Source organism: Epinephelus fuscoguttatus, linkage group LG21, assembly GCF_011397635.1.
Source record: "Epinephelus fuscoguttatus linkage group LG21, E.fuscoguttatus.final_Chr_v1".
Taxonomy (NCBI): domain Eukaryota; kingdom Metazoa; phylum Chordata; class Actinopteri; order Perciformes; family Serranidae; genus Epinephelus; species Epinephelus fuscoguttatus.
In genome coordinates this window covers 11,214,694-11,230,231 of record NC_064772.1, presented here as the reverse complement: position 1 = coordinate 11,230,231, position 15,538 = coordinate 11,214,694, and the positions used below count along the sequence as shown (strand labels likewise).

Here is a 15,538-nt window from a genome sequence, read left to right as displayed (position 1 = left end):
TCAATCAGTGTTTCATAAATAATGCCAACATGGAAGAAATGACACAAAACATAGCCTATTGCAAGACTGGAGGTGTCATTATTGTGCATATGGCTGGATCAGCATCATTCTCTGCTTGGTGAATCATGAGCACATTGTGGTAATGCCTCCCACCAAGATAATCTTAACTGCATGCTGTACTGTATATCCACTCCTGCAGGAAGAAGACAAATGTACAATTTTTTTTCACATATCCACTCATATGGATTTCAGGACTTTATTGAGCAATAAAAAATATACACCAAGGAAAATATCATTTTCCTTATTCCCCATATTGTTGTTCTTCCATCTTAAAATCTGATTCAATACTTCCAGATGTACGACCCATGATCCAAAGCGACAAAATGAAAAGAAAAAAAAAAAAAATAGAGCAGTCTTTTTAGTTCAACAGTTGGAGTTGTAAACCACCGGGAACAGTTTTGAAAGCATCTCTGTTTATATTGTTCACTGAAAATTTGAAAAACGGATTTCAAACAGATTTGGTTTGGACAGGGGTGAAATCACAGACTAGGTCGTCACATCTGAATCTGCCTCTCCGTAGAGTTCTGCCAGTTTCTGGAACTCAGGCCCCCATTCCTCCAGGTAGTTATAATCCTGCTCTGATTGCGTGCCGGGAGTGTCTAAAGGGCTGATGGATCCTGTGGGTGAGCCCTGGCCCTCATACGCGTAGGTCTGGAGGGAGTCATAGGGTGGCACGCTGGTGTCCATGTCGGCTTCCACCAGTCTCTGCTTGATGAACTCATGCACATCCACCTCGTCCAGCTCCACTGATGGGCTTCGGCGTCCGCGGTGTGCGCCGCAGTGTTTTCTTGCCTCCGGGCGAACGTCCCGTCGGAACTTCAGCTCTTCAGCAGCAGCTGGGTTACGGAGGGCGATGATGTCGAAGGCCTCGGTGTCCTCCTCCCCTCCGCCTTCGTCGTCGTAGGTGACCACGTTCTCGCGGATATCCTCTTCGGAGATGATAAGGGGCTCCTTCTTGCTTCGCCTCAGTGTAATGAAGAGAACCACGATGGCTGAAAGACAGTAGACAAATTGCATCAATGCTTGCATTTAAAAAAAAAAAAAGTAGTGCTGAGGATAATACGCTTTAAAACACAAAATAAGTAAACCATATGCTACAATGAAAAACAAGTATAATTCTGGAACATAACTTCATACAATAAACTGTCAATCTTGATAGTTGTAGACAAAAGTCAGACAGGAAGACAATTGCTATTCTTGACAATTAAATTGACAAACCGCAGAGCAGAACGATCTCCCATAACACAGAACAGCTGAATGTGGTTACAGTGCTCAGCCATGTTTTCCTTAACAGCCAACCAAATGAACACAAGCTGATTTTATGTGCATATTTATCCGATTTTCCATCAGGACACTAAAACTAGCCAAGCGTTGAAGAGTTGTAAATCAATAATACACATTACGTCAACATTAGCGTTGGCTGTGATGTTACTTTGAATGCAAGCTGTTGAGATGATGACAATATACACATTATCATCATCTGTGGAACAAATCTGATCTCATAACCAGCCGATATGCAAAACAGCTTGTAAATACAAAGCAAACGTGTCAGCATATGGAGGTATGTCTCATGGAATCATCTTTTAGTTGTAGCTGAGGCCAGTGATAGAATGAATAAGCCAGTTCTGCCACTTTAAAGAAACTATAGCTTGTCTCTGCAGATAAGTAGCTCACAGTGTATCCTCTCCAACTGTTAATGAAGTCGTGAAGCCTGGTAATATTTGATGACATGCTACAGCTTGGAACTTGTTCCTACAGTACAACTAATGAGAGTTATACTTCTTCGGGTTAATGATGACCTTGCTGCAAGATGTTAACTCTAACATCTATTTAATATAATGGCGTAAGCGAGGGAAGTACATTTGTACAGCAGTGCAATATCTAAAAGGAGTTCATTATGTTACATTAACAGAGATGAGCGGGCTGGATCAGTGTTTCTGCAGAGGCATCCTTACTTCACAATCGGGTTTTGTTGAACATTAGCAGGAGGAAAAACATAAAGGTTCAATGGAACAAAAAAAGAATCCCTCTGATGAATAATCCCTATTTTAAAAGGCAAGATATATATATATTATATATGTTTTTAGCATCTTAGCGTTCCACATCAAACTATTTAATGCTATATTTATCTAACCAGCAACACACCACAGCGTTAAATCAGTTTTCAATTTTAACATGCACAAGGTGAGAGCTCAGCAGAGGGATGGGGAGGTGTTGGTGCTGCTGGATTATGAGGGGGTAGAGGTTTCAGCTTTCATAATGTCAAGGATGCAACGATGCATTTGGCTAATCTACTGTATTTACTGAAGCAATACATTTTTGTATTCATATTGTGGTGACTATGGCATGCTGTAGACAGACTATGAAGTGATTTTCAAAGAGAAGATTTAAGCCTCAGAGTAGACTTGGAGTAAAGGTGCGTCGACACCAAGCTTGAGCTGCTTAGTCAAACAGTGGAGCCTTTACTCTTTCAGTTCACTTGGGCAGGTGAATATAATCCCATTCCAGCAGTGGGGGGGATTGAATAAGTGGACCAAAACAGGCTGAAAATGCAAGACCTCTTCTAGGTTTTGTCACAACTGAGAACCTAAACCAAGGACAGTACAAGAAATTACTGTTTTATGGGGGTAATCACGGACAGATTACCTGGTCAGAGAGCCTCTATAACAAAAAAATAAATATAGTCCCCTACTACTGCAAAGTGAAACACTGTGTTCACATTTATTTGAATGAGGCCACTGCATTGATACAGCAGAGGTGCCAATGCAGGACTGCTGTAAAAAAACAAAACAAACATCTTTTGCCAGAATATAACCTTGCAGTCGCTGCAATGATAGATAAAAGCAAAGCAAGATTTTCAGGGAGTGTTACACTTTCAACTTGCATTCTAAGGGCCTGATCACACAGAAGGCTTTTTTGCAGATAAAGACGGCTTTTTGTAATTGTTTTAAATAAGAATTAAGCTTTTTGTGTTAGCGATTTTTGCATTGCAATACCACTTACGTTTCTGCACTCTGGACGCCTGGTGTTTTTGCCAGAGCGCATCCAATCGGATAATTTGATAGGTGGACCTTCTGTGGTGGTCATCACAACACATTTACAGTTCGTAAATAATGGAGAAGAAACTGGTAGATACCCAGAGCTCTATGGCTCGACAATAGACAGCAGGTTGTCAAACTGCCCCTGAGTAATCCCAAGATATGCCTGGAAACAGCCACCATGGAGGCGAAGTTCCTGGACCAACTGGTGGTACACCCAGTGATCCACCCCCCACCCCTCTTGTGTATCAACACAGATCTCTGTTTCCCTGCACCCAACAAACTATTTGCTGACAGCTTCTCAAGCTCAACCAGAGCTAAAGCAAGCACCCTCTGCCTGAACATTTTAGAAACTAGCTACTAATTACTATGAAAAAACAAAGAAACAACAACAGTAGATTGATTACACAAGAAGGTTAGTGTAAGGATGTGATGGGGTGGTTGCCTGGTAACAATAAAAGGTGCAGCAAGCATTTTTTTTTGTTTGTTTGTTTGTTTGTTTTACCAGTGGCATTCAATTTTAAAAAACGCCTGTTTTGCAATCTGCAAAACACTCTCTGTTTGATTGGGGTCTAAGACAGGCTGTTCTTGTGCAGTGTTCTTATGTTTTCCAACAAAAAGTAATACATCAAAATTCGTACATATCATACACAATCATGAGCCAGTAATTTGTGTATAACCCACTTGTTTGGGAAGGCTTAGATCCTGTGACCAATGCACTGATGGGAGGAAAAAAGGAAGCAGGTCATTAAGGAAGTAGATTGAGATGGGTGGATGGGTCATAAATCACGGGACTTTCACCAAGGAGACGGGTGTTGCAACTGTGTGAACCTCGAGTGAACTTAAGGTTAATTTCAGGTACATTGTAGCCATGTTTCTCTTTCCTAAACCAATAAAAGAAACTTTACCTGCCTAAACCTAAACTCTGTAACTTTAAGTTAAGTAGGTAACTTTATGTTGAGTACATAACATCATTTATGGGGCACAAATCTGAGGATATCATATGAACTGTTGTGTGTGCATTTTCATAGGACATCATACAAACTTTTGTATGAGGAAATGTTGTCCAAGGCCATACTTATCATCTCACTAGCATCGAAACATTCCAACCCCACCAATGCATACCTCTGCATTTGAATGCAAGGCAAAACTTGACCTGAACACTAAAAGGGCAAGGTCTCAAGATTTTGACAGTGGACTTCCATACAAGACAGTTGCACAGGTAACGCATCTTAATCCTTGTCATTACCTCTGCCAAGTAGGTAATATTTTCGGTTCAGTTTGGTGGTTTGGCTGTCAGCAGGATTATGGAAAAACCCCTGGCCTGATTTTCATGAAACTTGGCGGGACAGGTGCAGCATGGGGCAAGGAAGAACCCATTAAATTTTGGAGTGTATCATGGAGCGGATACATGAATAATTTTTCACTTTTGTTAACATTGCAAGATAGGGTATTTGGCCTAGGCAGGGGACTTAACTCTCCATGTTCTCTTCTAGTTTATACTGATTTTATTTTGCATATTTTCCCCAAGAAATGTACAATTAATCAAGTTACCTCAAACCAAGTAGCAAAGTTAATAAGGTGGACCCGAGACCCCAAGGCAGGAACTTTAGGCAAGCCTAAACTAATAAAATGAATTAACTTAGTTTGGATTCTTACTCCCATGGCTATTTCTTCTCCATATTTTTAACTGCAGGGTCTAGAATCAAACTTTTAGCATGGCAGGATAATGGGTGACTAAAACTTAGTCTAGTAACTGAACTGCTTGTGAGGCCATGGGACATTTTCTTCAAGCCTTAATTGAGTTGCAGTTGGATAATGTGAAACTAATGTAGAGTGCAACAAAGTAAACTTTTCCATTATAGACTAAAATGCGTTTGACTGCACCCTAAGACACCTTATGACTATGAAATGATGCACAGATTCATCTCTCTACACATATTTAATTGTTGTGCAGTTCCTTACCTGCATTTTAATGAAATGTCCCCCAACCTGCATGTGCTTAATCCATGAAAAATTGACTTTACTCCACCTGGTGCACTGCTGCTGCCCAAGTGGGGTTAGAAAGGGTGAAAAAATGCAATTTGTGTGGGACAGTGCTTATCACTCAACTTGTTTAAAGCAGCCAATTACACAATGCAAAGATGTGAGAGAATGTGGGGGGAGCTGGGTCAATCACTGTGAGCAGAACTAGGAAATAAAGAATTTCGTTTTTTTTTTGTTTTTTTTTCATTTACTGCACAATGTGTATTTTGGAGCTACTACAATTTTGGTCACTTCCCACTCTCTATCTACAGTATAAGATCTCACTGTGGTTTAGAGGTAAACAGCCGGAATATAATGACTCGGTTAACGCACCTTCCAGACTGCACATTCCACAGTTCATGATCTACTTGTATTTGTTGTATTTTCCTATCCACTGTACACACTATATTGTATTACACTCTCTACATTAATGCTCCCTCAATGGTCCATTCAGGTCATTTCATTTGCCTAGCCAAGGCCAGTACAGGTCTAGCTGTTGCTCAGTACACCACTTATGTCACCCGGGAGCATTACCCAAGTCTACACATATACATTTGCTGCAGCAGGAGCAATCGCAAAGTCTCATTTATGCTGCATTCTTCAGGGTTATGGAAGATTACACTGGGAGACTAGAGGGACTGTGTCATAAAATAATGTCTCTAATCCAGATAAGAGGCCATTCCTTGTAACTTCTTAGGGAAGACATCTCAGCTTACAGACAGTAAAACTTATCGAACAAAAGTAGACAAGGTCTTCTCATGCACTGCTCACATGTACAGCTACAAAAAATAATGCACCACAATTCATATATAGAGTAACTACTGTATAACCCATGTTATTGGGAAGGCTACGATCATGTGACCAATGTGCTGACAGGAGTAAAGAAGGAAGCAGTATGTAAAGACTGAGAGTCCGGGTAAGGAGGTAGGTTGGGGTAGTGGATGGGTCAAACAACACAGGACTTTCCCCCAAGAGACAGATGTTCGTGACCGTGTGAAACCAAGCAAGATATGTCTTTACCGTGTTTCTTTTCCTAAACCTAACTTGCGTAACTCTACTTGCCTAAACCCATCTACATAACTTTGTGTTAAGTACGTGACTTTATGTACCAACCGTTGTATGTGCTTTTTCACAAGCTACAATATGAACCTTTGAGGATATGTTAAAGGAAAAAACACTAAAAAGATCACAACTGCAAATATTTTAAGTCTACTGTTTGTGTTGTTTTCTGATGTCTTTGAAATATAATAACAGCAAAGCACTTCTTCAACATTTCCCTACATTTAAGTGTGAACAGTCAATTTGAAACAGCTTTTTTAAAGTGTTTAGTTTATTTGATAATGTTGACAGTTTGCCTACCAGACCTTTTATGGCACTGACTCACAGACTATCCTGGGGCAACTGTAGCTCAGAGGTGGAGCGAGTTGTCCACTAATCGGAAGATCGGTGGTTTGATCCCTGGCTTGTCTGATCCACATGTCTAAGTATCCTTGGGCAAGATACTGAACCCCAAATTGCTCTCAATGGCTGTTCCATTGTTGTGTGAGTGTGATTGAATGGTTACTGAGTAGCAGGTGGCACTATGTATGGTAGCCTCAGCCACCAGTGTGTGAATGGGTGAATGTGACGTAGTGTAAAAAATCGCTTAGTGGTCAGAAGACTAGACAAAGTGCAGTCCATTTACCACTTACAAAACAATTTAACCAGCATGCCTACACAATGCTGGCATGGCTAGTGCTATTGGTGATTCAAACAAAGATAGTTTGTATCCCAGTTCTTCTGCTGCAGGCCAGATTAGAGATATTATCATATTTTAATGGAAACTGCGCCCACAAGGTCTGAAAAAATAAGTCAGAAAATCAGCTACATCGACAACAACTTTGAGCAACTCATTGAGTTGTAGCATCCAGCCAGTCTTGGGAAATAGCTATGACTCAATGATGAGCACAAGAAATCATGAACAATGGGTTTGACCATGAAGTAAAAGCTACAAAGTTCCTCCATCCAAGTCAAACTCACAGCACTTTTGTAAAGGACCTGGCCTTCCTCCCCTGCTATTGCATTCTCTAAATTGTGTGCTCTGCAAAATTGAAATCATAACACATTTTTCAGCTATAGCAACTGTAATGAAGCCAGTGGTGGAGCTTGTACCAGCTCACTTGGAAGCATATGAATTTTATATTTTATGTTTTTGAACTGCTGCATAATTTGGTTCATGCAGGCTAAATAAAATTTCCATTGCATCTGCAGTACAGTATACCTTTACTGCACCTGCTTTTTTCACTTTCTGCATAATATGATACATAGTTTAAGTGATAACACATATACTTTCATTGTTTTTTTCTTGGCTTTTAAAAGTAATTTCTGTCTGTGATTCTATAATACTTCATTTAGTTTGGGAAGTGGGAATGACAATAATTGAGGGCTGGTAAATGGAGGGGTGGGAGGAGGTTTTACTGAAAAAGAACACCTCAAAGCTCACCATTATCAACTGAGTCAGATTAGAGATAGTTTGTATCCCTTTCTGGTCTGCTGCAGGCCTAATTAGGATGGCTTATTAGAGGGCTCGGAGATAAAACATGGACATTAATCAGACAGACTAAAAACAATCACACACAAACAAATCACAGTGACAAGCAAGAATTAAAAATGCAACTCGTGTCTATGTAAGTGATATAAACACTGACGCACCGGTTTTACCACTTTTGTCTGTCAACCACTCAACTTTATAGTGCATTTCTAAAACCAACTTGGCACTTTTCATTCTTTGCTCAGCCTTGAGCAGTTGTGTTTAAACAGTATTGTTCACCAAAATGAACTTGAAGAGCCATCTCAAGGTTTTATGGGAACAAGGAGGTAGATATCAACAATTTCTTGGAAAGCACAGGCACATACTGTAGCTCAAGTTAAATAATATGTTATTTTATGATAAGATTTTTGGAGGCATTTTTGGACTTGTTTGACAGTACACCACTCTGGAGATGGTCTAGCTCACATTGTGTTGTGTAAATGGTTGAAATTCAATCTGTTTACAATTTATAAAAAGCTCATCTAGGAAGTTGAAAAATCACCCAACTTACCTATTCTTGCTAAAGGTTATGTCTGGCAAAAGTTAGAAGTAGTAGCAATAGTTAGAAGTCTTCTCTTGCACATAAAGTAAGGATGTTCCTAATGTCTAATCTCCCTAAACACTAAATCTGAACATTCGTGCAATGACTCTCTCATGCACAAGAGAACATACACACATGCACTGTCCAGGCTTGTCATGATGTCCCGTGCCTCCAAAGGCACCTTTCTCGTTCAATCTAACATGAAGACATCCAGCCGGCTTTCCACCAGTTTTCCCCTGGGTATCTTAATAATTAGTTTAGCCTACCAATTATTCTGATACTGACTACCAAGGCTAACAATGTTTCATCGTCTAGTCCAGTCTAGTCCAGTCCATTTTTCAGGCCAATCTGGTATTTTGCACGTGTTCCTTGATTTTCTGACATAAAAATTGTAGCAAACTGTGGTTTCCATCCGTGTTTTCACTATTCATCTCGATTGTGGAACTATTTTTTCAGCTGCCTCACACTCGTGTGTAAACTTCCGCTTGATCTTTCGTTTGACCCTGAAGCGCTATACACTCCAGCCCACTTGATGGTGATAATGCTCCTTTACGTGGGTGTCGCCAACCAGCAGGAAACCATTGCAATGTAATGGGACACAGAAAAGAAGCAGAAGAAGAAGGTTGGTGTTGTGTTCAAAGGCATCGTACTGCGAATGTTGTTTACAAGTGAGTAATCCATCGTGCAGTTGTTTAAACTTATTACAAAACTTTTTCACTCGTTCTTGTTCTCCCTCCAGGAGCGCACATAGCACTGTCTAGCCGGCTGAGCTAAAAGACTACAATGACTACAACCTTGTCGTAAACAAACCCCTTTCCATTTCCGGTGATGGATTACTACCAACAGACAATGAGGCTTCCTATAGAAAATGAATGGATTAGACAAAATGTCAAATAAATCATCACAGAAACCACAGTTTGCTACGATTTTTATGTCAGAACATCAACAAACACCACTGATCACTCGGTGAGTTTCATGGCTTTGAAAATAAATGTTTTGGGTGGTTTTAGGACAGGTTCACACATGGCCATAGGACACACAGCAGTGTTAAGCCAGGCAGGGGAAAGCCAAATTCTCAGAAAATGAGCAGTTGTCACTATTTTGGTCTTAACCACTCTATTTCATCATAAACAACCCAGGAATGGGGCTCAACGTGCAAAATACCAGACCTCTCCCTTAAATTGGGCAATAGAGGTTGTCAGGCAGAGGGCCATATCGGCATCAGGCTACAGTCTTGACCTGTATTTGCTTCAGGTGAGGGAGGAAACTTCTATGCGAAAAGATAACTAAAAATAATCTGATATTTTTAAACCGTGATTCTTTGACAAAATCTCTAATCTCATGGGGGATGACGGATCACCAAACATCTGTCCACTAGCTGTGCTATGTGTGAGACACTTTACTTGTAACTGGAGGGTGTGAACCTCAAATGCAGCGCAGGTCAAAAATAAGTAAATAAATAGAAAAAAGGTGCGATCAGTTCCTGTCTCTTGCTGTTTCTCTTTCTCTCTCTCTGTCCTAACTAGTATCTGCCTTTCGCTAATGATTAGGGATTCAGCGTGTGTCTCTCACTCAAGCATTTGCTCCAAACAGTGGTGATGGCCTTTTGTTCGCCTCAGCCAGAGGCTTTGGCATGGAGGAGGAAGACAGCCAGTATGAATATGCATAACCTTCACGCACTAATGTCCACAGACAATCGCTGAAGAGAGGAGGGGAAGAGCGGCAACGGTGAAGCCGTGTTATTAGACAGTTTTGTCTAACCATACTGCAGTTTGGTTTGCAGAGGAAGAAATTGGTCTGCGACATCTCTAACATCCTAAGTTCAGCCGACAGGAGATTATTGACTTTGCTATATTTGATCATAGATTTTGCGCCATCTTTCAGAGATTTTCCACCTGTAAAGCTGACTGTCCACATTCTAAATTCAAAGTGTCAAGATCATATTTGCAAGTTTTATATATAATCATTTGCTGTCACTGCAAAGACTGGTTGCTATAGTAACAACTCACGCATACTCATTGACTGAGGGCATGCTCTCCGGGTGCTGCAATGAGCCTGTAACATGGATGTTCGTTCTCACTGCCTTTCTGATGGGAGTTTTATATTCATGGCACAGAACACGTCCGTCACACATGAAATCAACAAGAGTGGTATCTGTGTTGCCTGTCACCACATTCCTCCATGCTTGTCCATTGCTCTTCCAGTCACAACATGCGATGTCAAACATGTGCCGGGCTGGGAGTGATGGGGAAGAAGATTCAGTTGCATAGTAAAAGAGCAGATATGAATTTCAAATTGTCAACAAATGTGATTTAGGTCTAATCTGATTTTCTGATTCGAGCTGCCTTTCTGAACATGAAGCCTCGCTGCTCTAGGATTCCAGCTCCACTCTCTTAACGACTGAAGGTTTATTCTCAGTGTTCTTTCTGTTGTATACACCTCCTCTCTGAATCACACTGACCCTGCAATCTCCATTCCACTCTTCTTTGCTGTCTTTGTCCTCACCATCTCCTTTCTAGTCACCTCTCCTCCAGCTCTTTTTTCCTGTCCTTCATATCCTTTTCTTTTTCTTCCACCTCTGCCCTATCCAACTCTTTTTACCCTCATTCCTAATTCTACCTGTGTCCTCACGTCTTTTCATCCCTCTCTCCTCCTCTGCCCTTGTCAAACCCTTTCAAACCCCTTCCACCCTTCCCTGCTCCTCTATGGTTCATCTCCTCCGTCCATGCCCTCAGGATATTTGCCCCTGGGCAGCTCCTCCCTGCTGCAGTCCCCACAGCGGCTGTCCCAACTTACCCAGCAGGATGACGATGCACAGCAGGATTGCAATCAGAGCCCCTGTGCTGAGACCCGCCGAAGAAAGGAACGCCTCGCCTTGGCACATGCGGATCCTGCCGTGGCGCTGACATGGGCACACCCGCAGGGTCAAGGTGCTGGTGCCGCTCAGCGATGGCTCCCCACCATCCCACACCACAATGGGCAGCTCGTACAGCTCCTGGGTCAGGTGGTTGAACCGCCGCCGCCTGGCAATAATGCTGGCTGTGCTGTCTGTAATGGAAAAAACATGTTCAGGAAAATTAGACCCCTTGGCTAAAAAGACTAATTGTTGCTTTGCTCTTCATTCTCAATTGCATCACTCTTTCAACAAAGTCTGCAATTATCTGTTTCTACAGAATTGTCAGCTAAGAAAAAAAAAATCCAATCTACAACATTTCCCTTTGTGAATTGTGTCTTTTGCTTTTGAAGTACGTGAACCTGGTAGATTTCCGACGTTGTCTTACTGCAGCTTCCCTGTGTGCCAAGGCTAATTAATTTCAAAGGTGTTGGTTTACTATTTTAATGTGCTGCAAAAGAGCATTTCACCTTGGCCTCTGCTGAAACACTTCTGTTAATGGAACATGTCATGTAGATAAACAGGAATAAAAAAGGCTGAATTTGTAGAGAAGAAAGCAAACAAGGGAAAACTCGAGAGGAAGGCTTTATGAAAAGATTCGGCAAAGAGGGTTGCAAATAAACGCACAGATGCAACACTTGTACACACGAGGAAAAGAAAAAGGTGGATTGAAAAGGAGCTCACTGTGCTACTTGTTATGTCAGTACTCTCACAGCCTTGTTTACTTCAGCCTAATTTATTTCGACATCAGTGCATTGTGGGACTACAAGGAGACTGTATAAACAGGGAGCTTTATAAATACATGTATATACATACTATATGTATACGCTAAAAAACAATCCAGGAGTGGGAAGCACACAGAGCTCCTGCATGGTCAGCAACAGGGGCAACATTACCGACAGAGCCGCCATTAACCATCTGGGCGCATTTATGGTCCAGTTGCCCACGAAGTCCAACCAAAACCAAGTCACATCTATGCTGCATTCACATCCACCATGGACAGTTTTGTTCAAAGTGCAACATCAGTGCAAAAGGAGTGCCAGCAGAGTGCTAGAAACTTCCTTCATGGGAAAAATAAAGAAAAAGCTGACTACAGATTCAATACATCTGTAACTTAAATCTATATTTGTGCACAAACAGATATACAATGTACTTTAAGATTAGATTTATTTTCTTTAAATAAGGACATTTTATCTGAAGGGAAGATAAGATGGTATTTGCTTGAAGGGTAACTTCTGTATTTTTCAACCTGGCCCATATTTTCCTGTGTTTTTGTGTCTACGTGATTAATGTGAAGAACAGTTTTTGAGACTGGTCTGGGAACTGCCCATTGGTCCGACAGCCCAGTGGTCCGACATCCCATTGTTCCGACCATATTAAACCCATTGTTCCGAAGTCCCGTTGTTCCGAAATCATCATGATGCCCTGTGGTTAAGGTCTGGTTAGGTTTAGGCACAAAAACCACTTGGTTAGGGTCAGGAAAAGACCATGGTGTGGGTTAAAATGAAAAATAAAGTGACAAACACATAAGCTGTGAGCCTGCTTCGCCTCAAGCCTTTCCCAGCTGACCCAGAGCCGGTTGCAGCGCACCATCGAGGTAGAAATACGGCCGCTGGGAGCTGTTCAGCACTGCGGACAGATTAATGGGATGTCGAATGTCATGAAACAGGCTGCATTGTAAACACTCCTGGCATGTTTGCAATCAATTTATGTCCACTACAAGTGCTTGTTTTTGCCACTGACAGGCTCAGATTATTATTCTAATTGTCTAACAATTTATGATTAATGATCCCCACAAAGACAGACCTTCCTGGTAAAGGGTACGATCCTTTTTGTTTGACTGTAAACAGCCCTGAAATCGCCAAAAACACCACACTCCAATTAAATAAGCAGTAGTTGTAGCATCTATAGAACCAGCATATGTTCACATCTAACTGGGTGAATACAGGGTTTATTTCCACCAAACCTGACTTGGATATTGTTGGAACAGTGGAAAGATTAACCAAGATGTTTCTGGAGTCTGGCAGGTTTGGGGATACTGATTTCAAGGCTGTTTCTGGTTAAACAAAAAGGATCTTTTTATCCCTGTGGGGATCCTTTCCAAAGTGTTGTAGTACACTTACAACAATAAAAGCCTAAAAGTGGCAAAAGCATTTCTAGGTGCACACTCCCCGAGTGGTTACAATGCAGGCTGTGTTGCAGCTCATGCCTTCTCACTCAATACTGGGCCAATTTCTGAAATTCTTCCCATTACTCACTTGGACACCAAAACATGAGAAAAAGGGTCCAAGTTCAAAAACACATAAGTTTCCCTTTAACTATACTTTACTGGAAATTACTAAGTAAAAGATGGTAATTCTATATCATGAATAATTTAAAGTGTTGATTTGAGAAACTACTTTACACTGCTCATGTTTCCCCTGTGCTCAGCTCAGCGGAGTGTTCCAATAACCATTCATAGTCAGCTTTAAAATACCATTTGCTGCCAATGCAAGCTTGTTAGCCAAACTCACACAAAGATGGTTTCACCTGCACTAAAATAGCCGCTGTTCACTTGTTTTCTTCTGCAGCAGTGCAGACAAAGCTTATTTCACATTTGGTAGGAGTGTTAAACACTTCTTTCCAAACGGCATGCATGCTAAGAAGCTTACACCAACATGTATAGACCCTAATACCACAACCTTGCACGCTGGGCTGGTCTCACGGTTTACCATCAGAAATCTAACATGCAATCCTTACTGGCATGTGTAGGCTCTTTGAGAGGGGTTATCTCAGCAGGAGATCACCTGTCAGTGGTATGACAGGTGTGCAATTAGCTGTACTTGAGGAGACTGCTTGCACAGCACAGACTGATCAACTGCAAAACTGAAGGCAAAATATCTCATTAAATGCTTGTATTATGAGATAAGGAGTCACATAACAAACAGCAGCTGCAGTTTATGATCATCCATCCCTGTTCATTCAAAGTTTATGGATAGGTGAATCACATACCTGAATGACTAACTTGAGCCTCACATGACTGACTAACCAGAAACTTGCAGATGACACATTGATATATTTTCACACGACATTCTAAGTTCCGAAAAAATGCTGAATCGTGCACAGGGGCAACCTTTTCCTTTTCACCCAGCGAAAACACCTCCGCCGTGCTGTACTATCGTGCTGCTGCTCTGAGACCTCGCCTCCCACTCCAATCTCTGCTCCATCTATGAATAATTACAATGATCGACAGTTGGAATGACAACACGTACTTCAAGCTTTATTAAGTCAGACTCACAGTATCACCGTATCAGCAAGCAGATGGGTGGAGGGTGGAGGTGGGGGGGGGGTTGAGAGAGTGGAGTATGAGAGATGCAAATAACAAGGAAGAGAGATGGGGAGTTGGAAGATGAGAGGAGGGAAGGAGAGGGAGGCGAGGGGGGTGAATGGAGGAGGTTGTGCGTGTATGTGCGAGCCAAAGAGAGAGCAGAGGACGAAGACGGAGGCTGAGGCAGAGAGAGACAAAACAGGCTGTGTGTACTGTGTCCGCTGTGGCTGCCTTTACACTTTGAATCACATACCCACAGCAACGCGGGGTCCCTGTGCAGACCACAACGAGGAAGTGCACATCAATAATGTCATGCTAATTTCACATTAAAACCGCCTCTCGTAGCATGTGGGTGCAGGAGAGCTGTGCATTTTGTTGATTAACGCTGCAATGAGATGGGCCATCTGCAGCCGCGCGGTGCCCACGTAGGAGGAGACACTGGACGAGTTAGCACAGTCACGGGTTAACTGTGTTGTGACAGCTAGCTCTATGTGGCATACCTGCAGTGCAAGCTGGGTGACTACCCAGGAAATAATGGAAAATATGCTCTTAAGAGCATCTCACACTTCATTGGAAATAATCCTACGTTTTTTGATTTGTGTTACTTTGCACATCACTAGCAATCACTTTTCCATCTTTTTCTGGTATCTTGGTTTCTAGCACATAAAAAAAATAGCATCAATATGCATGTGTTCATGGTTCGTCACAACCCTGTGGAATTCCCCCTGAGCTGGGTTCGTTAAGACAGAATACACACCACTAACTGGAAAATGGCCTCATTTTTTTTCCTTTTTTACTTTTCCAAAAGCATTAGCATGATAGGGCAAGGATCAGTTACATAACTTTTGTATCACATACATCCCTGTCTCTTCATCTCAAGATATGACGGGAAGTGAGATTTCACAGCAGCAGACAAAAAGTCTGTAGTTGCACAGAATTAGGCAGTTTTAGGAGAATAGTTGCCCTAGAGCACTCAACTATGATCTCTATGGAAACTCAAGTCTTTCTCATAGTTTGTTTTCTTGATAAGGAATGACTGTCCTAAAAAGACACGTGGGACGTAAATGTAAAACAATAAAATTTGCAGTATAAGTTCAAACAATTA

The 15,538-nt window shown here is 41.7% G+C and overlaps 1 protein-coding gene across 2 annotated transcripts in view; it reads right to left on the bottom strand.

Annotated features, from left to right (window-relative positions):
- Window positions 1-253: 253 nt before the first annotated feature.
- LOC125882065 (cadherin-18) overlaps window positions 254-15,538 on the bottom strand; it is a 134,273-nt gene continuing 118,988 nt past the window's right edge. For both annotated transcript variants that reach the window (XM_049565702.1, XM_049565703.1), the window contains exons 11-12: window positions 11,030-11,281; window positions 254-1,052 (exon numbers count right to left, since the gene is read on the bottom strand). In XM_049565702.1, the coding sequence (XP_049421659.1) occupies window positions 547-1,052; window positions 11,030-11,281 (758 nt within the window). In that variant the 3' untranslated portion in view covers window positions 254-546. The remainder of the gene's footprint in view (window positions 1,053-11,029; window positions 11,282-15,538) is intronic.